Source organism: Nomia melanderi, chromosome 9, assembly GCF_051020985.1.
Source record: "Nomia melanderi isolate GNS246 chromosome 9, iyNomMela1, whole genome shotgun sequence".
Classification (NCBI taxonomy): Eukaryota; Metazoa; Arthropoda; class Insecta; order Hymenoptera; family Halictidae; genus Nomia; species Nomia melanderi.
In genome coordinates this window covers 11132280-11157917 of record NC_135007.1, presented here as the reverse complement: position 1 = coordinate 11157917, position 25638 = coordinate 11132280, and the positions used below count along the sequence as shown (strand labels likewise).

Genomic DNA, 25638 nt, shown 5'->3' with positions numbered 1-25638 from the left:
ACACACCGTTCGAAAAACTAGAGTACACACATTGAACAGAAAATAATTGACAATTGTTCTTTTCATGGAAAACATTGCATTTCAATAATGATAAGGCTAACTGTTTTTATTGGTTTTCTAGGGCGCTAGAAAGAAAAATGTGATCCGTTCGATTTCTGGAATTAATTATATTACAGAGATTGGTATATGTTCGTTGGCATCACAAATCGTTTTATCTCGAGCTATTGTCGACAACTGAATGTGAGAACGTTTAATTAAACAATATTCCAATAAAAATATTCTATCCTCGAAAAGTTTCGTGATCAAAATATCTCGCCTCTAATCTCTCCCTGTATACAATATATATATATACATTACAGTGAATTTTAAGTCACGCTAGCTATACTACGTAATTCGTTTTCTTTTTACATTGAAAATTCGGTTGAACTCGGTCGTTAGCTGCAATCGTATGAAAATTACTTTCCATCGACGCAAGTATGTGTGCGTGTGAACTAGCATAAGGAAATTCTTCGGAATAACTTGAAAAGGACACCGTAAAGTAATGAAATAAAAAAAAATTAAATAATCGTAACTACATGGTATTCCATGAAAAATAATCACGGCAAATATTCGTCCGCCTCGTACTTATTGAATATTTTTCATATGTTCATCGAGACACGCATTCCGAATGTAAAGAAAAGAACATTATCCTTATAACGAACCGTAGGAAGACGACTACTTCCTTATGACAATGTCATACATAAACCATTCTAATAATCAAGAATTCTTCGTCGTCGAAGTCATGGAAAAGCTGTGCTTTAAACGAGCACCACTGAAAGTCCATTTCACGCACGCCTGAGTGGAAGAGTAATGCCTCTGTAGTAGCTCATGACTTGGAATCAACGATGAGCAACAAGGGAAGCAGAGCATTTAATCTCACGTTTGAATGGCATCGTTCAAAGAACCAAAAGAATCGTACAATCGTAAAGGTAAACTGTAAACCGACGAAACTAAAAATCTTCGTGTTACCAACTAATCCGTTTAGGTGTATACTATCAATGAAACGATAAAGATTCCTTAATTGAAATCTAAATACTATCTTATACGTACTACGGTATCATTATCATACGTACAGTACTATATAATGTACAATTTACATTCACCGATTAAGAGACTCTTCGAAAGAAAACCAAATGCAAAAGTTCATTCCACTAATTTCTCCCTCGACAGCGCAAACTTAAACAATCATTTACAAATGAATCACGAGATCATCCGGTAAGGCTCAGTTACCGGCAACGTCGTCAACGAAGACGTAAGTTCTAATCTCAACGATCCAAACGTTGGACAACTAGAAAGGCATTACTGTGATCTCGCGACACGATCATTTCTTCTTCATGAAGTCACTGAGAATGTGCTCGATGTGGACCACCGGCAGCGGCGGGTGCACGCCGGGATGCGACTTCCGGTGACAGATCAGTCCAGGCTTCTGCGTGAACGTCTTGCCGCAAATATCACAGATGTACGGACGTTTGCCCGTGTGGATGAGCAAGTGTTGCCTATAAGCTGTGCGACGCGCGAACGCTTTGCCGCAGATGTGACAATCGTACGGCCTGTCCCCGGTGTGCGTCATCATGTGCTGCTTCAGCCGGTGATTCTCCGTGAACGATTTACCGCACTCCTCGCATACGAAGCTCTCGCGCCTTTCGTGCTGAAGGAGTATGTGCTGATCGAGATTCTCCTGCGTGACCATCCGCCTCTTGCAGATCTCGCACTCGTACTTGGGCTTGAAGTGCGCCCACTTCTGATGAACGTACAGCGAGTTGCTGTTGGAGCAGGTCTTACCGCAAACGTCGCAAACGATGGGACCCTCCTTATGCTTGAACCTGACGTGTAGCCTCATATCGCCCTTCACTTTGAACTTCTTCCCGCAGTACTCGCAGTCGTACTTGTACTCGGACGCGTGCTTCCTTTCGAGATGCTCCTTCAGCCTGCGCCTGTTTTGGCACTTGAATTCGCAGACGTCACAGGAATACTCTTCAGGCTCAGCTGTGTATCTGTAGCTGTTCTTCCTCCTGCCTATGTGCTTCACCGGGTGCTTCCTGCTGATGTGCGAGTGGAGGGTGGATTTGTTGGTGCTCTCGTAGCTGCAGAAGTTGCACGCGTACGTCAGACTGTTCTCATCTTTCAGCTCCTGCTCCTCGGTTTTGTGCTCCAGCGCCACGTGCATCTTGAAGGCGACCAGGCTGCGACAGATCTTGAAGCATACCTTGCACTTGTATCGCTGGGCCTGATCGTGCACCGCGTTCCGATGACGCTTCAGCATTTGTGCCACTGGGAAGCATATGTTGCACTCCTCGCAGACGTAGACTTTGTCGTCGGTCTGGTGGTCCTCGTTCAACGAAGGGATGTTTTGGTGATCTTCGTTCAGCGATGAGTCGTTCTGGTGATCTTCGTTCAACGAGGAGGCGTCGATCTGGTGGTCTTCGGTCAAGGATGAGACGTCGTTCTGATGATCGTTCGAGGAAGAGACGTCGTGGTGATGATCCTCGTTCGGGGATGAGTTGTCGTCTTCGGATTTCACCTTTATTCTGTTGAAATAACTCGTGGCGCGCGACACTTCTTCCTCGGCTGGGATTATGAAGGGTTCTTTGGAGTCGTCCATGGCTAGCTTCAGTAACTCTGCTGCTGACTTTGGCCCGAGCTTTTCCTGCTCTGAGAGTTTCAGGGACTGACTCGTTGGAAGGAAGGCATAGTAGAGGCAACCTTCGACGTCGACGATTTGCCACGGTTGCATCGGTATCGATTCCTTCCCGTATATAAAATGTCCGTCCCCGTTTAGCGTCCTGAAAATCACAGAACAGTCAGTTAGGTATTATATTACACATCACGGACCAGTGGTTAGAAGGAAGTTTTGGTTTTGTTTGACGATTTGCCGTCCCTTTTGCGTGTACATGATCTGTAACTGGAAATTTTTGACGGATTACTCTTCTACTTATATGAACTTTGATCGTTTCGTTCCCAGTGGAGACCACCTATGCATGCTGTAATCTTTTTAATCAACGACCATTTTTCCGCTGTTGGTGGTGGTTAACAATTAACTGTCCACGTTCGTGTGATAATCATTGTTAAGGAAGCTTTCCAAAATTAATACTGAATGTATTATATGAAAAAGCTGGAATTGTTTTTTTTCAAGTAAGCGAGTATATACAGTTGTTACAAATGAATCGAACGACTGAGTAACAATGCTCGGCGGATTTGCGACAGATGAGACGTCTTTGTATTTCTAGAAAACGTTAACAACGCCGACATAAACTAGGAAAGTTTACAATATATTTTTTTTTTACAAATAATTTAACAAAAATCGTTAGGTTCTAAAAATGAGATACAAACTGTTGATCGATGCGGGAATACTACACGGTGATTTGCATATAACGACCCTTCTTGTAAGAAACTTAACATTTCAGTGAACGTGATTGCACATTAGCAGTACTAGCGAATTATGAGAAGTAATACAGTCGAGAAACTAGGACGAACTAAATGTAATAGCTACCAGTAAACTAATTGCGTTTACAGTGATTTCCTTAGCTGCTAAAAGTATCAATGAAGAAGAATAGAAAATACGAATTAATTATACAGGATAGTACATGGAGAAACGTTTGTGATTCTTACGCTGCGGATCTTTGTGCAAGTAACAGTAATAATGATACTCAAAACCTTTTAAAATACCAATAAAGTTTTATTAAGAATACACATTCATTGTATTCCTCATTCACTGAAATTATTAAAAAAATAAAAGAAAAATACAGCTGACAAAAGTTCTCATAAAAATACAGATTTGCAGAAAGAACCGCAGTCCTCAAAATTCATCTTGATATTTCTCTAAGTTCGAAACGAAATTTTTCTTTGTCTTCCTACCCTTTTTGAGAGGATAAGAAATCAAAAACTATCTTTTATCCGAAGAAAGATCTTTCTTCGCAAAGGATTCTTAAACTATTCAACCGTTAAACACATCTTCCACTCTGTCTCACAATGCTTTCGAATCGTTTGAATACAAAGTAGTGCATGGAGGCCGATGAAACCACTTATACATTACCAAATACGTGGCAATGAGATACACAAATGAAAGGAAACAGTAATCTCTCGTTATCAACATCCATTCTCCTAAATGACTAGAATATGAAGGGACAATGAAAATTCATTTTTCGAAATTCCAAGTCAGGATGAATTCCAACAAACCTCCACCATCTAGATTTGAACGATAAACAGTCTTACATCCCATCGTTCCTCCCAAGAAACAATTCGTTGGTCCATGCATTGTCCACTAAGTCACCGAACTTATCAATTGTTCATCACGTCGTTCAATATGTGATCGATCAAGACCCTCGGAAGCGGCGGGTGCGAGCCGGGATGCGACTTTCTGTGACTGATCAGTCCCGGCTTCTGCGTGAAGGCCTTGCCACAGATGTCACAGACGTACGGTCTGATCCCAGTGTGAATGAGCAAGTGTTGCTTCAAGGCTGTTCTCCGTGCGAAGGACTTGTTGCATATGGTGCAACTATACGGTTTATCACCTGTGTGAATCCTCATGTGCACCTTCAGCCTGCTGTTCCTGGAGAACGTCTTCCCACATTCTTCGCAAACAACGTTCTCCCTCTTCTCGTGCTGCCTGATCATGTGCTCATTGAGGTTCTCCTGGGTCACCATTCGCCTCTTGCACACCTGACACTCGTACTTAGCTTTGTAATGGGCGAACTTCTGGTGCACGTACAGAGAATTACTGTTCAGACAGGTCTTCCCGCAAACGTCGCAAATCACTGGTTGCTCTTTGTGACTGAAACGGATGTGATTGGTCAAATCCCCTTTCACCTTGAACTTCTTGCCACAGGTCTCGCAAGAGAACTTGAAATCATCCGTGTGCTTCCTGGCGACGTGGATCTTCAGCTCGTACTTGTTTTTGTTCTTGTAATCGCACTGGTTGCAGCAGAACAACTCCGGCAGACCGTCCGGGGTGCAGGGCTTCGTCACTCTGTGTTTCCGTTTGATGTGAGAGTACAAGGATGATTTCTTGGTAGTCTTGAAAGTGCACTCGTTGCACGAGAATATCTCGTTGAGATCCTCCGCCTTGTGCTGACGCTTGTGGTAGTACAACGTGCTCTTCTTCTCGCACTTGAAGTCGCACAGATTGCAATGCTCTTCGGTCGGCTGTTTGCTCTGTTTCTTGCTTGCACGAACCGTCACTGCGGGCTCCTCTTTGCTGATGACTTCTGTAGGCGAACAAGGAACCGTTGACTCCTGGAGTTCCTCTTTATACTGTTGCAAACACGTTCCTTTCGTGGTCTGCGCTTCGAAAGAGTCCTCGGCATACTTCGCCCTTCTCGATTTCTTCGAGTCAGTCTTCTTCTCTTCAGACTTATGATTCCTTACCACGTGGGAAGCTAAAGTTCTACTCGTCTTGCAAGTGAAGTCGCACAAGTCGCATTCGAAGCTTATCTTATTAACAGTCCTGTGCTTCTGGTTGCGTTTCCTTAAATTCGGTTGATTCGTCGCCTCCAATTCGCAAGGATTGCTGGTCTTCCGTGACTCCTCTTTGAGTGACGCCGATTTATGCTTTTTCCGGATGTGAACAGTCAACGTAGACATTCTAGTGCACCCGAAATCGCAGAAGCTGCAAGTGTGTTTGTGCTTTTCCGCAGGCTTCCGAGGCTCCACCCGTTTCACTCGTTTCTTTGATCTTGGTCTAGGGATCGGTTTCCTGCTCAAACCCCTTTTGCGAAGCCAAGAGTTCAGATTATGCGACATTTTGTGGCGATTCAACATGCTCTCCGTAGGGAACTTCAGCTGGCATTTATCACAGGTGTAGAAGTCAATGGACATTTCGCACAACTGCATCAGCGTGTCGCAGCGCTCCGTCTTGTAGATCGGTTTCCGGTCGTCGTCATGTTCGTCTTCGTCCACCTTCAGTTTCAAGGATGACAGAAGCGTTTTGGAACTTTGTTCGGTGTCTTTTGCCTCTTTCGACGTGGGCATCAGTGAATAATGTAGATTACCGCTGGGCTGGTTTTCTTGGCGACGTTCCATCGGAGCGGAGACTGCTGCCTCGACGATGAACCCACTGGAAATGTCTGCTGCTGAGACTTCCTTGAAGTCGACCCGCTCTCTAAAACATAGGAGAGGGACAATTAATTTCGATGAACAAAGTATCAGAACTGGGTACACAGAGGTTACTTACTCCGGCTCTAAGACGTCTTTACAGATATTTGAAATACATGTTTACAGATTTAGGTCTGTGTTCGGTATTTTATTCTGCACTGCATGTTAGCGTGTTGTAGATTTTATTGTTGCTTTCGTGTGTTTGCCTTTTATATGAGATCCGAATAAAATCCGGGGAAATATCAGTGATTTGTGAATACCAAGAATACACATTATGGAAATAGTTTATGTAAAATTGTACAAAATAGAAAAATGATTGGTAAATTAACGAAAATAAAAATATAACGGTGTTCGTAGGAACAGTACGACAGAAATATAAATATAAATATTATGGCATCGTTTTACGAAATATCGGTCGACAGTCGAGTATTAAAAACTAAGTACATCGTATTCCGCAAGTTGCTAAGAATAAAATACTGCGCTTTTTTAATTCTACGATATGCTTTTTCTTTATATATCAATTTTCATCGTTATATTGTTCTTAAAATATATCGGAGAGACTTCTTCCGATACAAGAAAATATCTCGATTTCAATGGAAATATTAAAATTAATCAAATATAGAAATTAAAAAATCTTAATACTATTCCTTTACATTCTTATCAAATCTATAACTGTATGATCTACAAAAATTATAATACTGCAAGGGAATATCCTTTCGCATCAACATTCAGAAATTTTCTTGTATCCTTATAAATAATACCAATAATTTAAAATAAGCTCAGTTTAGTCTTACAGATCAGAAACCTGTCCCATAACTCGAAAGAGATGCAATTGTACATTGTTTGTAAGTACGAAAACCGTAATCACAAAGCGTGCTTAAAATCTAATTTCACAGGATTACTATGAAATATCCGTTTGTTCAGTTGCATTGTCCGTCTCAATGGAGCTCTTATTTTTTCCAAGAGGCATAGGAGGCGATGATAAATGAGCATCGGGATGCTTCCTTCTATGCTCGATCATGTAATATCTTCTTTTGAACGACTGCCCACAAAGATCACAGATATGTGGCCTCTCCGACGAATGCGTCAGTAGATGTGTGTTCCTCATGTGCGAGGTTCGGAAATTCTTTTTGCAAACATGGCAAGTATACGGCTTGACGCCTGTATGAGTGGTCATATGAGTAGCTAAGTACCTCTTCGACGCGAACACTTTCCCACAGTCTTTACATTCGTACGTTCTACTGTGTTGCTTCATATGATTGTCCAGATTCTCTTGAGTCAAAAGCCTCTTGTTACAAACATTACACTGGAACTTATACTCATTCAAATGAGCCACCTTCCTGTGCTTGTACAAAGAGTAGTTGCTCGTGTAAAATTTCCCGCAGACGTCGCACATGTGCTGTGAAGCGCCGTGCGTACCTATATGGAACTTCAAGTCCCATTCCATTTTAAATCGCTTGCCGCAATGTTCACAGGCGAATTTATAGTCATCCGTATGACGTCTAATGTAATGAGACTTAAGGTTGTTCTTCGTTTTCGTTCGATAATCGCATTTATCGCAGCAGTGAAGCAGACTGGAGTCGATGTCTTGGTGGACCAGTCTGTGGGCCTTCAAGTCGCATTTGTACTTGAACGTTTTGTCGCAGGCTGCACACTTGAAGGGTCTGTGGAAGCTGTGCTTGCTGGTGATGTGACGAAGGATTTTGCTCTTCTGCTCGAACACCGTTTGGCAAATGTCGCAGGTGTAGGTACCGTCGTGGAGTTTCTTGTAAAGGTCTTCCTGTTGTCCAGGTTTCTCGCTGGTTTGTGGCTTGTCTGTGTTGTTCTTTGTTATTCCGTTGTTCCTTGTGTTTATAATTGTTTTCTGGTGTATAGAGACTTTCCGCATTCTCTCGTTAAGAATCAGATTCTCCTCTGGAAAATTTGAACAACTCGGCGAGGAATTTTCTGTTTCATCTTCGCAAGAGTCCGATGGACGGTTGTTGCCACTGCGTTTCCGTTTCTTTGAGATTCGGAATGCTAGTCTCCTTTGATGAATGTTCGGTGTCTTACGTGGAATTTTAGTTTCTTTAACTTGCTTGTCAGCGGTATGGTTATTCCTCTGATTTAAATGCTGCGCTGATTTCCTAAAACATTAATTAAACGAGTCAGCAAATTGGATTTATTTCGTGTCGGTCTGGGTACATGTTATTCCACGCTCGCGTTGAAACTTCTGATCGAACGTTCATATTTAGATTAGATTGATTGTGATTAGATAATTACTACTTATTTTTGGAAAGATAAAAGGTAAGCTAATAAGAAAAATAGCGCGTATGTATTTCGTCGTAGAATGACTGTTATGTAAAATTCTTCCTTTCCGCATCCCCTTCTTTTAAAAAATTGTAGAATCATCTTGTGCACAATGTAATAGTACCAATAAATATAATTAAACTTACGTCACAAGTAACTGGTTAGAGGTTCTGAATAAAATCCTTAAGGAACACCAGAAGAAGTATTTCTTTCGGTAATACACACAAATAAACATGTCGGCGAATTCATCGATAATGCTCATACAAGGGATTTGAAAATGAAAACGTTTAAATGCAGAAAATAATCAACATGGCTTCACAATCTCAAGTAAACTCAAGTCAACAATGTATTGAACAACGAGTGCTTCTCTTTTCTTCACTGAATAAAAATCTCCATATATTCTTACAATAATCACAATAACTCTTTCATTAAATGAAAGTCTATTCTTCCCTCCTCCACAATATACATACACAACGAGTCATGGATTAACGCACTCTGTTAGTATCCACAGATGCATGAATTTTTCTCTTACCAGCAACATAATTATCATAAATACAATCTCTCAGTAATTAGCAGTGCCGAGGACCGCATGAAAATTCAACGAATTCGTAAAAATATTATTTCATGCGCACAAATGCTTTCATAAATTAATTCATGTTAAACCACTTAAAGTCATCGAGTCTTACACAATCAAGGGTCACCGTACAGCGATCTTTCAACTCGAGAAGCGCTGCAGCTCCAGTCAACAATTTATATCTCTTCCCATCGAAGTGTCCAAGTGTCCAGCGTTATTTTTCACGCATCGTCCAACTTGAAATTTTTCGTTACACTATGAATAATGTTCGTTATAGACACAGACGGCAGCGACTCAGTGGCGTCAGGGTGTTTCTTCTTCCAGTGGACACAAAGAGCTGGTCGCTGAGTGAAACTCTGCCCGCAAATGGTACAGACGTACGGCCTGACGCCCGAATGCGTCAGAAGATGCACTTTCCTGCTGGTTGCGCTGGCGAACGATTTCTGGCAGATGTTGCAGGAGAACGATTTCTCGCCCGAATGCGTCCTGATGTGTTTCCTTAGGCCGGATTTCCGGGTCAGGCCTAGCCCACACTCCTCGCAGATGAACTTCCGTCCGTGCTGCTGTATGTGGCTGTCCAGGTTCTTCTGGCTCTGCAGCTTCTTCTTGCACATCGGACAAGGGAACTTCGCGTCTTTCACCGTGTGGTTGTAGTTCTTGTGGAAATAGAGGGATATCTTGTTCGGCACCTTCGCGCCACACACGTCGCAGATGCATGGCTCACCGTCGTGGGTCACTATGTGCTTCATGTAGTCAGCTCTGATGCGAAATTTCCGGTCGCACTTGTCGCAGGAGAAGGGAAACGTGTTGTTGTGCTTGCGCATCACGTGCACCTGCAATGAAAATTGCAGAATTGAATGTCATTAACGTGATGCATCGCTATTAATATTCCAGAAAAAAAAAGTAAACAATTTTGCGAAGGTGATGGAATGTTGACTATTACACTCGATGATGGAGATTCATTTCTAACTAATGGACTGTAGACTTCAATCGTTTTTAAAGATAAAAATTGCATATTGCACAGCTCCTTCGAAGTTGGAATGATAACAAATGAATGAAAAACAAATTTATTTATATTATTCGGAGCGCAGTGACTGCGATACATATTTGAATCGGTGACGTCACAAGGAAACTAAATTACTAATAAAAGCAATTGGAAATATGGACTCACCTGTAGGTAGGAAAAGTGCACCGTCGTGAAGTCACAATATTGACAATTGTGTACAGGCGCGTTTCCATGTATAGTCAGCTTATGTTTTGTTAATGCTCTTTTGTGCTTATACTTCTTGGAGCATACATCGCACTGGTGATCCTTGAAACTATGTCGTAACAAATGTTTCTTGTAATTTCGCTCGAAGACTGTAGTTTTACAGAGATCGCAATAGACTTTCTCGAGCTTCACCGTCTCTTCGTAGTTCTTGTTCTCTTTTTGCTCCAATTTCTCTCTCGATCTCTTTATAGTGTTATTTTTCGATTTTCTTGACAATGAACCCGGCAGGGTCGCCGATGTTTTGACTAGAACTCTTCGTCTCATCTTCCTCTTCTTCGTTGTCTGCTGCAACCTAAACAGCCGGAAGTATACTTTAAATAGCACGGAAGGACCTTTTTCTCTTCTTCGTATGGGAAATCAAAATTTTACAGATGTATGCTCTAAGTAAAGAAAATTACAGCTGATGCATTTACAAATAAATGAATTGCATACGATTGTAGTACACCTACGGTGGTCAATTAAAAAAGACGGATGAAGATTCATGTATACACTTTTCCGTGTCACTTGAAATCTTAAGCGCTACTCATTAACTTCCCCTATGATATTTCGAAATCTATTTATCTCGCTGGACTTAATTAAAAATAAAAGCATTATCGAGAATGTAGATTTCACTGCATCTCTTAATTGCTAATTAAATGACATTGATATATTTTGTACGTACATGTTCAGTGTTTACGATAAGACGCAAAAGTGGCAACTTGGAGAACGTCGACCTGGAAAACCGAAGAATAATATACATTTCTGGCGTATCGTTCCATGTCAGGTAGTAATACTTACATTGATGTATAACGTCACAGCAAGAACTTGCGAGAACTGACAATGAAACACTCATGGCACAAAATCAACACTTCGTGTAACGTCGGAGGTAACAATCATCCCTTGTAGGATCAATGAAACATAGTTTATTTTCTCTTGTACAAAAAATTTCATTAAAAAACTATCAAACGCCATATTTCATTCCTATTAAATATCACTTTGCACTTAAATACTAATACTCTGAAACTAGACATTTCATTCGAGGTCGAATAAATAATACATTCCAGACACAACATTCCCAAGAATATTTCGCACGTAACACAAATAAATAGAAACGTCGTACAAAATTATTAACTTCGCACGAAGACAAAATAATATTTCAATTCGATCAAGTTATTCAATCCAATTCCTTCAATCGTTCATATAACACACAGAGAACTCTACTAAAAAACATAATCCAGAACGTCTCAAATTTGACATCACGTAAAAGAATTCATCAATATTCACAGTACTACCTGAGCATAAAGTACTAATCACATATTCGTTAATCCTCGTTACTTTTCCAGCCAAGAATACTCAAATGCAAGGCATACACAAAATAAACGAACATGTACATCAGTGATCATCATCATTGAAACATTTTCATTCAAACGTTACCCACAAAATAAAAAAAACAGACAACAAATTTCGTCTTAACTCACAGAAAACGATACAAGAAAGAATTCAATGAAACACAAATGCATTTAGTAACGTCACAAAGTCATGAAAAGGTAAGGAAAGAAATGTTACGCAGGAACTCCCGCTTCTTGTAAGTCGTCGCAGCGAGCTTCTTCGTCTTCGTGTACTTCCTCTTCGGCTTCTCCGGATACGTCTTCGACATGTCGAGAACTTTGTGCAATAAATGCGAGTATTCACTGCAGAACGTCCTCTTGCAGTTCTCGCGATAACCTGGTCGTGTAGATGCGCTCGTGTTTCCTCAGGTCCGTGCGCAAGTTGAACACTTTCGGATAATAGTGGCATTTCAACGTGAAATAAGGCATATGCTTTCGAATGCAGTCGACTCTGGTGTTCCCAACTTTTTCGTCTTGAATACGCGTTTACACTTAGCATACGTGTCCGTTTTTCGACCGAAGAATGCGCGATTCCACGTGTTTCTGCGTCACCTTCCCGAATCTCTTATCGCAAAGAGCGCGTTGTAGCGGATAGCGTTTCTGTTTCTGTCCTGTTGACGAATGGCTGCTGGTTGAATTAGTTCTTGTAATCCTTGACTCATTGTTGCAGTCAGTGATGGGAACAATGTTGTGGAGAATTCTGGAAAATACGATGATCGAAGCGTTTCGGGTTCACGTTGAGATTCTTTTTCAGTTTGACTCGTCTCGTAGAAATCGTTTTCGGTTGAACCTTTGTGAAAGATTTCCATTGGAAATTCGGGTTTAAGTGTCACCTCAGGTATACGTTGTTGCACCTGATTCATTGGAGGAGGGTTTTTGCTGATGCTTCGCGGCATCATTCGAGAGCTTTTTGGGTGGTTGACGCTTCTCGATCTAAAAATAAAAAAGAAGGTTTGTTAATTATGTGTCCGCTTGGCGTTCGAGGGATGTTTATTCGAACGAGGATTTACATTGGTCGATGGACATGTTTTTTAATCAGTTTCTTTTCGTTTTTGCTGTGTCTTAGAGCATCGGTTACATCTTTGCATCCGTGAAATCTGAACATCGAGAATTTAATTCGTGGGTTGTTGACAAATTTTTGTACCGATGGTGAGAAGAATCCGAAGAAGCCGTGCTTCGCCAATTGGTGTTTCAGTTTCGATGATTGTTTATGATCGAACAGATACACGTTTCCTTCGTACAGTGTTAACGACACAGCGCGCAAGAACTAAAATGTTCTATGTAATATTGTGTATGTGTATATACATATATATTTCTTTCTTCAAATTTACAGGCGATATAAACTTTTCTCCGTAAGAATATGAATATTTATATTACATTTCTATATTATCCTTACACTGATGTATACCTATATATAAAAGCTGTTATTTTTCAGATCGGTTTACAAATTATCATCCTGTCCCATCGGAGCGTAACGTAATATCTAACTATCACCAATTCGCTTTAAACAGAATTTCTAATCCTATCTATTAACTTCCTTGAGAAAACCGTTACGGAAAAAATAATTTCATTATCTTTTAACGAACATGCTTTCGGCAGCCATTAAAGCTTACAAAAGTAACCAACTCGAGATTTGTCGATTCAGAAACCGAAACAAAATGAATTGAACGCTCACTGACGATTCATTTTGTGACAACAACAAGTAAAGTAAATTAAGTGGAAGACTTAGAAATGAATGAAACATATCGTTACATTATGTTTCTTCCTAGCGTTGCTAGGTATTCGACACGTACTATTAGCCGTCAAGCGAAATGATACATTTCGAAGGAAATTATACATATTTACAAGAAACTGGTTTCACCTCGTAAGTTACTAAACTCGCTTCCCCTTTAAAAAAAAGAAATGCAGATAGTACAATTCTAAAAATTTCCGGCAATGCTCACTTCGCTTGATTCCGACAATTGAACTAAAATGGGCACGATGATCAGACTAAATATAATGACTAACCCATCAGTATTTCAGTAGCGTCGCAAAATTTCTCAAATTCACGTTACAAATCGACGTCCATGAAACTGAGAAATAAAAACAAAATCTGGTAAATTCAATGCAGAATTCCTCGACGCGATCGTATCACTGAATACGTGTATAAAATTAAAATTAACAAAAAAACCGCGACACCTCGCTCGAAACGACAACATCCAACTTAACAATCGACGTTACTCCGCAATCGTATCTCGAAATCAAATTCCCCTATAAAGCGTCAAGAACGGAATCCAGCTTCTCGAACCGTCCTCTCCGAGACCCTTAACCGAATCAATGAAGTTCGCCGAGAAACCTTACGTGTACCACGCAGTTCGGCGAGAACAAAGCGTATTACTTTCGCATGGTCCACCATACGCGCACAACAAAAAAGAAAACAACGAAAACCGTTCTAAACGCGTTCAATATTCAACAACTCAACGTCACACTCGATTGTTCCGCGACTGGTTCCAACGAACGGACGTCCCTGAACACTCTCCCCGCCCCGTGCAACAAATCACACCGACAAAGAAACGTATAAAAATCTGTCCGATCCCAATTCACTTTTACTTGCTGCTCTTGTTCACAATGATCTTGTCCTGCACCCCGTGAAGCAGGTTAGTGATCTTAATAGGCGGAGGGCGAGGATGAACGCCGGGATGCTTCCTGCGGTGCAACATCATCGGGGATCTCTGCGTGAAGCTCTGTCCGCAGATGTCGCAAACGTAAGGCCGTTCGCCCACGTGGGTCAACAGGTGGATCTTCTGCGAGCTGAGGCAACCGAAGGTTTTCCCGCAAATCGCGCACAGATAGGACTTCTCGCCGGAATGCGTTCTGAGGTGCTTGGTCAGCCCGTACTTGGTCTTGAACTCCATGCCGCACTGCTCGCACACGTACTTGATCTTGTGCAGCTCCACGTGGCTGTCCAGGTTCTTCTGGCTCTTGAACTTCTTCTTGCAGGTCAGACACTGGAATTTCTTCATCTTCGCCTTGTGCTTGTAGTACTTGTGGAAGTAGAGCGAGCTCTTGCTGGGATAAAAGGATCCGCAGATGTCGCAGACGCAGGACTCAGTGTCGTGATCCTTGACGTGCGTCGTGTAGTCCGACTGCACCTTGAACATCTTGCCGCATTGCTCGCACTTGTAGTTGTAGTCCTCGGTGTGCTTCCTGATGTAGTGGATCTTCAGGTACGGCTTGGTGCGGGCCTTGAAGTCGCAGAGGCTGCACGTGTGCCAGGTCACTGGCTCGTCGTGGATCTCCATGTGTCTGGCCAGGTGGGCGCTGGTCTTGAACCCTTTCGAGCAGATCGCACATTTATGCGGCCTCGAGTTGCTGTGCTTGTACATGTGCCTGGTGTGCTTGCTCTTCCGGTCGAACGACGCGTAACAGATTTCGCAGATGTGCTTCTTCTTGGGAGGCTCCTCGCTCTGCGACTTGTTCTTCTCCTCGCTCTGCGACGCGTTCCGCTCCTCGCTCTGCGACATGTTCTGCTCCTCCTCCTGCTTTTTCCTGAAGTCCAGCGGAGCGTCGTCCAAGTCCTCGGATTGATCGCCGCTGTTGTCCTTTTCTATCTCCATAGGCGAGTTCGGCTTCGCAGGTGGATCCGTCTTCGCAGTGGCCGTTTGACTGCTCGATGACCCTTCGCCGGGCGGGCCTGGCTCTTTCATCATGAACATGCTCAAGGACGTCGGTATCCGAAAGTAATTTTCGTCTAGCTTTACTATCAGAAAAGTCGGAGCGAGTGGGTCTAGCGCATTGCACCTAAAAAACCATAAAGCTGATCAGTTATTGGCGTTCGTGGAATGTCGGGTGGATTGAGGGTTTCTTTTTTTTTTTTTTGGTTTTTGGCTTTTGTTTCGCTATCCGCGCATGTGCATGCACCGGTGTGGGTCGAGCATGAATCTTTGGCGAGTCTTTCGGCTGGATTTTCATCCGTGTGAAAGACTTTTTCGTTTGATCGGACTTGCGTGGAATTGTTTGTAGGTCAGTGTACCGAGCTACCCCAGTCGAGTTCGTGGGAGATGAAATGATGATGACTGCGGTAGTACTATGCTTATAGGCTAGATAATAAAGACAATTTTACGTAATTATTGTCGCTTAATCGACGTACTTATGTATTTTTTGTTGTTGTTGTTGTTGTTGATGGTAACATTTCGAAAACTCGGTTTTTTCGTACATAATTACTGTTGCGATACTCGTACGCATGCAGTATTGCATTTTCTAGACTAGTAATTGACATTTGAAACAATCATTAAGTTTCTATTTCATCCTTTCATATATACATACATTTTTTACATTGTTTTCTAAATATTCGGATTTTATTTATTTGTATACTTCTATTAAGCTACGATTAAATTATTAAAATCAGTACACTGTCAAAATATTAACTTCTGAAAAGAATGCATAACACAGAACGATCATTTCCTAATGATTAAAAATTTTTCAGAATTACAGTCGAATATTACGATCATTATATTGCATACTTATATTATTACTTTTAAATATACAACAGCACCAGATTAGTTGAAATCACGTTCAACTCTACATCATTTTCAATGAATGAGAAGGTAAACGAAGAAGATGGATAAAAATGGCCGAACATTGAATGAACGAAGATTAATACAGTGCACCATCACAGTAGTTCTTTTTGGAAATCTTCTTGCAGTCTTCTAGTTTTAATCACCGATTACCTGTCTCCAAATTAACCAATAATTTAACATTTTACATACAATATCAATGAAACATCACTTCTTGCACATTACTACGCAAGACTTAAACCATTGTAAAGCTACACCTTTAAGTTACATCTTTCATAATAATTTACAACAGAGTATTCAATTCCTATACATCCACATTGATAAAAATCTTTTCCCCATAAACTTTGGTACAAAGTTAACAATTGCATTTGAATTCTAAAAAGTAATTAATCAATCTTTCTTATACTCTCATTAACAATGTTCGATAAAAAAGATTTCTCCATGACTCAAACATCTTTCCGAATAGACTATTAAACAACACAGCTTCTTCTTATACTCCACGTATTTAGAAAATTCCAAACGGACTTAATTAAAGAAACTCAGCTAGATTTCGTGTTCAATTTAACCTCTCTCCGGTCACAAACTTCAACGATCCCCATCAGAAAGACTAATCCAAGCGCGAGTAAAAAATATTTAACAACTATCGATCTAATCAATTCCTTCAGATACAGTCAACGAGATCCTAGACCGGTCGCAATTGAAAACCGAGTTCTTGTCGATCTGCCCGCTCTGCAGCTTACGCAAGAAGTTCTTCGCCATCTCGGTGACCTGCGGCGGCGCCGATTCGAATGGCGGCAGCGGTCCCGGATGTTGTCTTCTGTGCCTCAGCAAGCTGGACCGTTGCGTGAAGTCCTCTTTGCAAATGTCACACCTGTACGGCCTGATTCCCGCGTGAGTCAGCACGTGCTGATAATAATTACTGGTACAATAGAAGTCCTTCCGACAGAGTATGCAATTGTAGACCTTCGTTGGTCCGTGTTTCACCCGTTTATGCCTGAGCAACTCTTTCGAGCCGCGGCACTCCTCGCCGCATTCGCGGCAGGTAAAGTTCGTCTCGTGTCGCATCAGGTGCTTGTCCAGGCTGCACCTGTGCCTGAACTTCTTCGTGCACAAGTGACAATTGTACTGGTACTCGGTCTGCTTCATTCGCTTCTCGTGCTTCCACTCGTGTCCTTTCAGATCCTTCACCTCCTTGCCGCAGAACCTGCACACCTGCAAGGTCGAATCGTGGCATCTTTTTATGTGCTGCGTCAGGTCGATCTTGATTATGAAGCTGCGGCCGCAGTGCTCGCAGATGAACGCGGTGTCGTGCTCCGTGTGGATGCGTAGGATGTGCCTCTTCAGGCTAGGCTCCCTTTTGTACTTCACCTGGCAGACGTGGCACTCGAAAAAGTAGTCCGGCCGGTGGATCACCTTGTGCTGCTCCAGCTCCCTCTGCGAGTAGCAACAGGTCTTGCACATGTCGCACTTGTACAGCTTGTTCGGGTTCCGGTGCACGTTCGTCACGTGCACCTCCAGCCTTATCACATCTTTGAACTGCTTCTCGCAGAAGGGACAAGTTGTGCGGACCGTGTTCAAAACTTGATCCACGTCTTCGCCATCCTCTTCGGCGTTGTTCTTGTTAGCCTTCCTCTGAATCTTCTCGTTGGTTAACTTAGAATGTTTGACACTGTTTTCATACGTATTCAGTTCTTTGGAGCTTTTCGAGTCTTCGGGCTTTATTGATATATTTTGTATCCCACGTGCCACTAATTGTTTACTGGATTGCGACGATGGATTAGAACGTCGGTGTACCGTTGATGCGTTTAGTTGCAATTTTGTCGATGGATCTACTGCCAAGCCGTTTCCAGGTATTAGTAACAGTCGTTGGACGACTACCTTTTGTCGTGGTGCGATAGGTACGTGTCTGAAACAAGGATAATACGTGTCAGTGAGGGATTTCTCGGTTCGTTCGGTTATCCTTCGAGTGTTAGTTTCCCAGCAATAAAAATGTTGTGGTTTCGGATGATCCAAGAGTGAAGTAACACGAGAAACTTTGCGAAACCACTTAAGGAACATTAGAAAATGATGTTCACAGACAAGTTGATGAAAATAATAGGTAGTGTTGAAACTGCAATTTATGTGGATTTTGAAATATATTGAAAATTCAACTTACTTTATTATGCACTATATTCGTACAAACCGAAGGATATTAAACGAGAACGGTCATGTCACTTTTTCGTAACCTGTGAACTGGCAACCATGTAAATTCAATCCTTTGTTATTCAAGATATTAGGAAAATACATTCTTTCTTCACAATATATTGAAATGTGGTTCTTAATTATCTCTCCACATTTATATATAATATATAATTTCATATAATCAGACGTTATCTCACGGGTATTAGAATTCCGTTTTTAACTATAAAAACATTAATAAAAAAATACACATTATATGTTCATAGAAACAAGTGATTGTGTTGAATTTTATTACAGCTTGATGTGAATCAGAAATTATGTAATATTGGATCAAGATTGTTCACAGGATATTTATACCAACACATAATGTGTGAAAATATAATTTTTATACGATAATCGATTTGCAAGTCTTGTACTCTCATTTTCATCATACACTCGCACGCATTCAGACGTATAATTTAGCTTAGAAAATTATTGATAATTACCGATGTAACGTCGGTAGAAATAAATAAACTACGTATAAAAAATATATGTTTACATAAATGAAATGCTCATGTTTATAAAATATTCTTTTTGGTATTCAAATCGAGACACATTTCGTAAGTATATGGGGCAAAACACCGAACTAGAATTACGTCGATGATATTATCCGGATGAATGTTTTAAATTTGTTCAATTATTCTCAACTTTCTGTAACCGAAACTCTTCTCACAGATCCTCTTGATAATGTTCAACGCTGTCTCGTCTTTAATCTCGATCGGTATTAATTCATCTTTAATCATTTTGGTAACTGGCGTTCTAACTAACACTAAAACAATAGCGTCGATTTTCTCAGTTACAGAGCCATCGTTGATTCTGTTCTGTGTGGGATTGTCAGTGACTTCTTTAGATGACGATTCCTCGTTTGTTATATTCGACGATGAATCATCTAAACCAAGATACTATTCCAGCATTGCCAGAATCGTTTTCATCGAAATCCGATACCGATTTCCGGAAGTCCAGAGTATGCTGTAAAAATTGGTTGAGTTGGTTAACATCAGAGCTCGGCGACATCCTGAAACATCCATTCGTTTAGTCAATCGCAAGAAAAGGTCCATGGTCCAGATTGAATGAAAGGCAGACGACAATCCTTCGTAATTAACATCTAACATCAGTCGTAGACGTTACTAATTAAACACACAACAACGAGGACAACGACAAAGTTCGACACAAGCGTATCGCGTAGAATGTTACAGTGAGAATCAAAGAAACGTCTGAAAAGGAATGAATATCGAGGATCGAAAAATTCAGATACGATGGATCGTTTGAAAACTGTAATGAAACATTTTTCATCGTGATGTTGACATGAATGTACAGTTAGTGTTACATTGACGCACAGATTCTAGATCATTCAATGAACCGCAATAAAGGGCGTTACATTATCTTACGATCAATACGAAACACGTAAAACTCAATATGTATCTCTTCAACGCTTCTGTTGGTACAGTTGTCTCGTCAATTGTACTTTCGGGAAATTGTTTATTGAATTACATGAGGGTCTGTATACAACGTACATACAACGCAACACCACACGTTCCGTCGATGTCGAAGACGATTGAAAACGAGATCTTGGACTACAACGTCGTCTCCCTACACACGTACACAACATAAATCGAATTTTCAACATACCTGATGCCCGACGTCACGGTCGATACAATGAAACAGCGAATGCCGCTACAATGCACACGAATCTTTCGTTTAGTCACAAAAATATCACTTTTCTAAACGAGAGTAGCTGGTAACCATGTAATATTGTCGACGGAGCAAAGGAGTTACAGTCTCATTGTTACGAGCATTGGAAGGAAGTGAATCGAGTACTGATGCCGCGCCGGCGAGCAGCACATCGAAAGTTATTTAACAATGTCGAACATCAAAGTGCTTCAATGAAGTTCCTAACATCACAGTTCCTGCGTTGTTTTCTTTTTCCGTTTGCTGAGGTACAAAGGTGGTGGCCTGGGATGATTGCCAGGATGTTTCTTGCGGTGCGCCATCATGCTGCTCCTCTGAGTGAAACGTTGCTCGCAGATGTCACAGACGTACGGCCTTTCGCCACTATGGATAATTTTGTGTATTCTGAGGGACACGGACCTGGCGAACGACTTTTCGCAATCTTTGCACTTGTAGGGCCGCTCCCCGGTATGTTTCCTCATGTGCAGCTGCAGGGCGTACCTGGTAGAGAACTCTTTGCCGCACTCGGCGCACAGGAAGCTTTGATCGTGCCAGGCCATGTGGCTCGTGAGGCTGTTCTCGAAGGCGAAGCTCCTCTTGCAGATCTTGCACTGGTACTTCTTAGGCGTTCTCCTTTGTATCCCGTGGGCGATGCGTTTGTGAGCGATCAGGTACGATTTCTGCTCATAGTCGTTCCCGCAGTGCTGGCACACGTAGATCTTCGCAGCCACTGCGCCAGTTTTCAACTCCTCCACATCATTCACGAAGCTGTCCTTCGTCTTATCGCGTATGCACACAGGGTCCACGTTGGTGTGCACCCGGATCTGATGCGCCCTCAAACCGGACATCCGTTTGTACTTCAAATGGCAGAACGGACACTCCATGAATGTGTCCTTCTCGTGATCCTTCGTGTGCTTGTCAAGATCCTCTTGGTTTGCGTACGTGTAGTGACACTTTTTGCAGCGGAACGGCTGCTTGTGCTCTCTGCGCACGTGCCTAGACATTTGCTTCTCGTTCTTGAAGCCCTTTTGACAGAACGGACAAATGGTCCGGAGATTCGCTAATATGAGGTCCACTTCTTCTTTGGGTTCAGCTGCTTCTGTTGTTTCTTGCTCGTCGCTCTTCTTCTCTTCTTCGTTCTTTCCTTGCTCTTCCTTGTCCTTCTCCTCCTCTTTCTCCTTTTGATCCGCTTCTTTGCTCGACTTGGCATCGGCCTTTTTACTTTTCGAAGACTTGGATTTGGGTGCCTTGACAGTCGACGGTCTATTTCGTTTCGAGGGCGGGTTCTCAGGCTTGAGTGGCACGACGACTCTCTTGACGTCGTAAGTCACTGTTCCATCTGGCTCATGGATAGGTATCAAGATGCTTTTAATCACGTTCATCCCCGTTTCGTCCTGCACTTCTGATGGCACTATTACGTTGTACAATATTTTCGTTTCCGGGTGTCTGACCGGCACTAAATACATAGGCGTTTGCTTCTTATTGGGATCTTCCTTCACGGAATCGTTGCTGACTTCTATCGTTCCGAATTCGCTGTTAATCCTACTCGAGCATGAGTTATCGTTCATCTCGCTGGACACTGAACGATAACTCGAGCTAGGAAGATACAAGTTGTCGTTCATATCGCTCTCGTCATCTTCCAGCGACCGTCCACCATTTAAACCGTAGTAGTCGCTATCGACGTCGCTCACTATGCACTCTTCTTCCTCAAAATCGGAAATTGGCGGCGTTTTAATTCTGATCAGCATTTGATCCTGGTCCAGAATCGGCGGCCCGCCACATTCTACAAAAAGCGGTTGCGCTGGTTGCTGTATGGTTTCCGCGGTCGTCGATTTCCTGAAACACCCATTCATTTTAGTCAGTCGCAAGAAAGGATCCGTTTGCGTTTCAAGAATACAACACATATAAACACTCGCTCGCGGCTCATTTTTTCATTTTTCTTTTTTTTTTTTGGTCATTGCACCGAGAACTGATGAAGGATTTGAACGAGGAAGTTTCATAGAAATTTATGTAGTTCAATATCACTTACATCCCGGACTGTATCTGTCTACATTCCGTTACAGTCGACACGAAATTCGAGAGGGTTATTCGCTATATAGGCGTTACAATCGTTGTTACTTTGACTTTCCCAGGTACTTAGTGTTTTGTAAAAACTGTTTATTGAATTGTATTGACTCCTGTACACCTTCCAGTTGCACGGCGTATGTCGATGATCAAGCTGAATTAACATTCGACGCATCTCCTCGCAACACGTACATATACATTATCATGCAAACCTCATGGTTGTAACGCGCGCAGTGTCTACATAAATCTAAAAAACTGTCACTTGTCAAAACAACAAATAATACAACGAAATCCAGAGACACTTTAAACAGTTAATAACAATGATTCGTCGCGATTCAGATGAATGAAGATACAACTAACGAGCAGAACAATGCGAAGATAAATGAAACATAACAAAAGTCACTTAACTGACTGCGTATAGATCAAGATAAATCACAATGAATCCCGAACATTCTTACGTTCTCGTTATCAGAGTAAAGCTTCTATTGTTCAAACGTTTGATTCCAAAAATTGATTCCAACTCGCAAAGAACTGAACATGTTTGATCGTCAAAATTAGTCTTCGTATCACATTCCGCTAACTCCAGTGGGAAGAGAATCATAATTCTGCTAAACATTCTTTCAATATATAAATGTTTGACTCAATCTTCAACAGCCTTTATATTTTTCAAGGACGTAGGAGGAGGTCTAGGATGATCCCCAGGATGTTTCCTGCGATGAATCATCATGCTCGATCGCTGAGTGAAGTTCTTCCCGCAAATGTCGCACACGTAAGGTCTTATACCTTTGTGTATCAACTCGTGCACTCTCAGCGACATCTTCGTGCTAAAATACTTCGAGCAGACCTTACACTGAACGCGTCGTTCACCGGTGTGTGTCGTAGTGTGCAGCTGGAGGGAACGGTGGCTGATGAATTCCTTGCCACACACAGAGCACAGGTAACCTTCTCCATGCACCTCTCTGTGTCTGCTAAGTTGATGTCTATAGTTGAACACTTTATCGCAGACGTTGCAGCGCAAGTTGTTGTACGGGTCTACCCCGTGAGCGATGCGTTCGTGGGCAATCAGAAAAGATTTTCTAGTGTAAACGTTCTCACACCTCTTGCAAGGAAACTTTTTCCCCGACGCCAACACCTCACAACCCCAACTGGTCTTCACATCATCCCCCACGCCAATGCTAAACACAAATTCTTCTTGAAGCTTGTCCTTGTTTATCGCTTTCGGATCCACGTTGCTATGCATCTTAATCTGATGAGCTATAAGTCTTTCCCTAGTCTTGTACTTCCAATGGCACGCGTTGCACTCCCAGTATTTATTTTTCTCGTGGGTTTTCAAGTGCTTCTCGTAAGCTTCGGTAGAATCGTAAGTATGGGAGCATTTCTTACATCGGTGTTTCTTCTGGTGCTTTCGTCGCATGTGTGCTTCCATCTGTTCGACGGTTTTGTACTCTAAATCACACACCGGGCACGTGTGCAGTAGTTCCTCCCAGGCTAGTTCCGTAACATCCAATTCCTCTTCCTCAGGTTCCTTTTCTATCTTCGTCGGTTCCGGTTCAACTGGTACTGATTTAGGCAACGGTTCTTCTTCTTCAGTCGATACAATCGGTTCATTCTCCTCGGTACAGGCTACATATTCGTCTGGCAATTGCAGCGGATCTGTTTCGACATCCGGTTGGGCAGGCGTTTCAACATTTTCGTCTTTAGAGAAAAATGAGCTATCCATAGTTTGTTGCGGCGTTTGCTGCGGTGATTGCGCCGCTGTTTGTATCGAAGTCTGCAACGAGGTCCGCAGCGAAGTCTGCACTGAAGGCTGTAATGGCAACTGCATTGGGGGTTGCAGCGACCCCTGCACTGATGTCAGTAACGGTGGTCGCAACATCGACTGAATTCCTTTGTGCGACCAGTTCGACATTATAGGTAGCAGCGGGGTCCGCACCGGCATCCTTATTGCGTTCTGTGGCAGGGACCGCAACGGTGTCTGCGTTGAAGTCTGCAGTGGGGTCTGCGTTGAAGTCTGCAATGGGGTCTGCAGCGATGTCTCCGTTGAAGTCTGCAGCGATGTCTGCGTTGAAGTCTGCAGCGATGTCTGCGTTGAAGTCTGTAGTGGGATCTGCAGTGAGCTCTGGGTTGAAGTCTGCGTTGAAGTCTGCGTTGAAATCTGCGATGAAGTCTGCAGTGGCATCTGCATTGGTGGTTGCAGCGACGTTTGCAGTAAAGTCTGTAACGGTGTCCCCAACGGCGTTTGGACTCCCTTGTTCAACTGGTCCGGCATTATAGCTAGCAACTGCGGCAGGGTCTGTAGCGATGTTTGCGTTGAAGTCTGCAACGGCGTCCGTCCTACAGTCTGCAGCGGAACCCGGAGTGGTGACTGCGTTGAAGTTTGCAACGGCTTCGGTGCTATAGTTTGCAGTGGGGTCCGCAATGGTGTTTGCGTTGAAGTCTGCAACGGCTTCGGTGCTATAGTCTGCAGTGAGGTCCGCAGTGGTGTCTGCGTTGTAGTCTGTAATGGCGGCGGTAATGTAATCTGCAACGGCGTCTGTACTACACTCTGTGGTGGGGTTTGCAGTGGCGTCTGCAGTGGGGCTGGCAGTGGTGTCTGCGGTGAGGCTTGCAGTGGGGCCGGAAGTGGGGCCGGCAGTGATGTCTGCGTTGAAGTTGGCGTGTGCACTGTAAACTGTAATACGGTCCGCAGCCCACGGACTGGTGCACGTGACTGCTGCGTTGAAGTTGGCAGTGGCGTCTGTGCTGTGTTCGGTGGCGGCTTCGGCATTATAGGCTGCAACGAGGGTCGTAATCGGGGTCGCAACGGCGTCTGCATGATGTTGTGCTGCGGCGTCTGCATGATGTTGTGCTGCGACGTCTGCATGATGTTATGCTGCGGAGTCTGCATTATATTATGCTGGGAAGTCTGCATTATATTATGCTGCGGCGTTTGCATTATGTTGTGCTGCGGCTTTTGCATTATAGGCTGCAATGGGGTCCACTGTGGCATCTGTACTGGTTTCGGAATGTTTTTGACTACATTCATTCTCGCATCGTTTCTCATTCCGACAGGCATGCCGAAGTTCGTGATTTGGCCACTCTGTGGGTTCATAACTGGTACAAAAATCATAGATATTGGAGCAGTGTCGGAATTCTGCCTAATCATGTTTATGGCAGAGGCATTGCTGACTTGAGTGGACACTTTTACGTCCAGAGGGTCACTGTTAATCTCGTCCGAACGAGGTTCGAACGAATCCGAATTTGTGATGCTTGTAGGTGTTTGGTGATTATAGTAATTCTCGTAATTCTCATCCGTAGACTTGTCGTCTTCTTCATCCGAGTAGGGTGGTGGTTTGATCAGAGTCTCCTCCTCGAGATCGTTTTCAATGGTAGAATCTTCCTTACAGGCTACAAAAGGTTGCACTGGGTTAGGAGTATCCGCGGTCGCTGACATCCTGAAACATCCATTGGATTAGTGAGTCGTAAGAATTGCACGGCGAGGTCGGGTTTATAAAACTAGCAACT

At 42.7% G+C, this 25638-nt stretch overlaps 2 protein-coding genes across 11 annotated transcripts in view; both read right to left on the bottom strand.

The window, feature by feature from the left end:
- LOC116432788 (uncharacterized) overlaps positions 1–25638 on the bottom strand; it is a 57533-nt gene that overhangs the window by 6640 nt on the left and 25255 nt on the right. Inside the window, exon 5 of one of the 10 annotated variants that reach the window (XM_031990159.2) lies at positions 1209–2822. The exons of 2 other annotated variants lie outside the window; for them this stretch is intronic. In XM_031990159.2, coding sequence (XP_031846019.2) covers positions 1361–2822 — 1462 coding nt within the window. In that variant the 3' untranslated portion in view covers positions 1209–1360. Of the gene's footprint in view, positions 1–1208; positions 2823–2896; positions 6137–6279; positions 8256–12914; positions 15410–15653; positions 18092–19666; positions 21907–21980; positions 25569–25638 lie in introns of those variants that run through there. 7 more of the 10 variants (XM_076370820.1, XM_076370826.1, XM_076370827.1 and 4 more) reach the window with 7 other exon arrangements.
- Positions 8279–12182, bottom strand: LOC116432829 (uncharacterized). The gene is made up of 3 exons (XM_076370832.1): positions 10920–12182; positions 10164–10547; positions 8279–9825 (listed from the first exon to the last, which is right to left on the bottom strand). Exons 1-3 carry the CDS (start codon positions 10923–10925, stop codon positions 9214–9216), a joined length of 1002 nt encoding a protein of 333 aa, XP_076226947.1. The 5' UTR covers positions 10926–12182; the 3' UTR covers positions 8279–9213.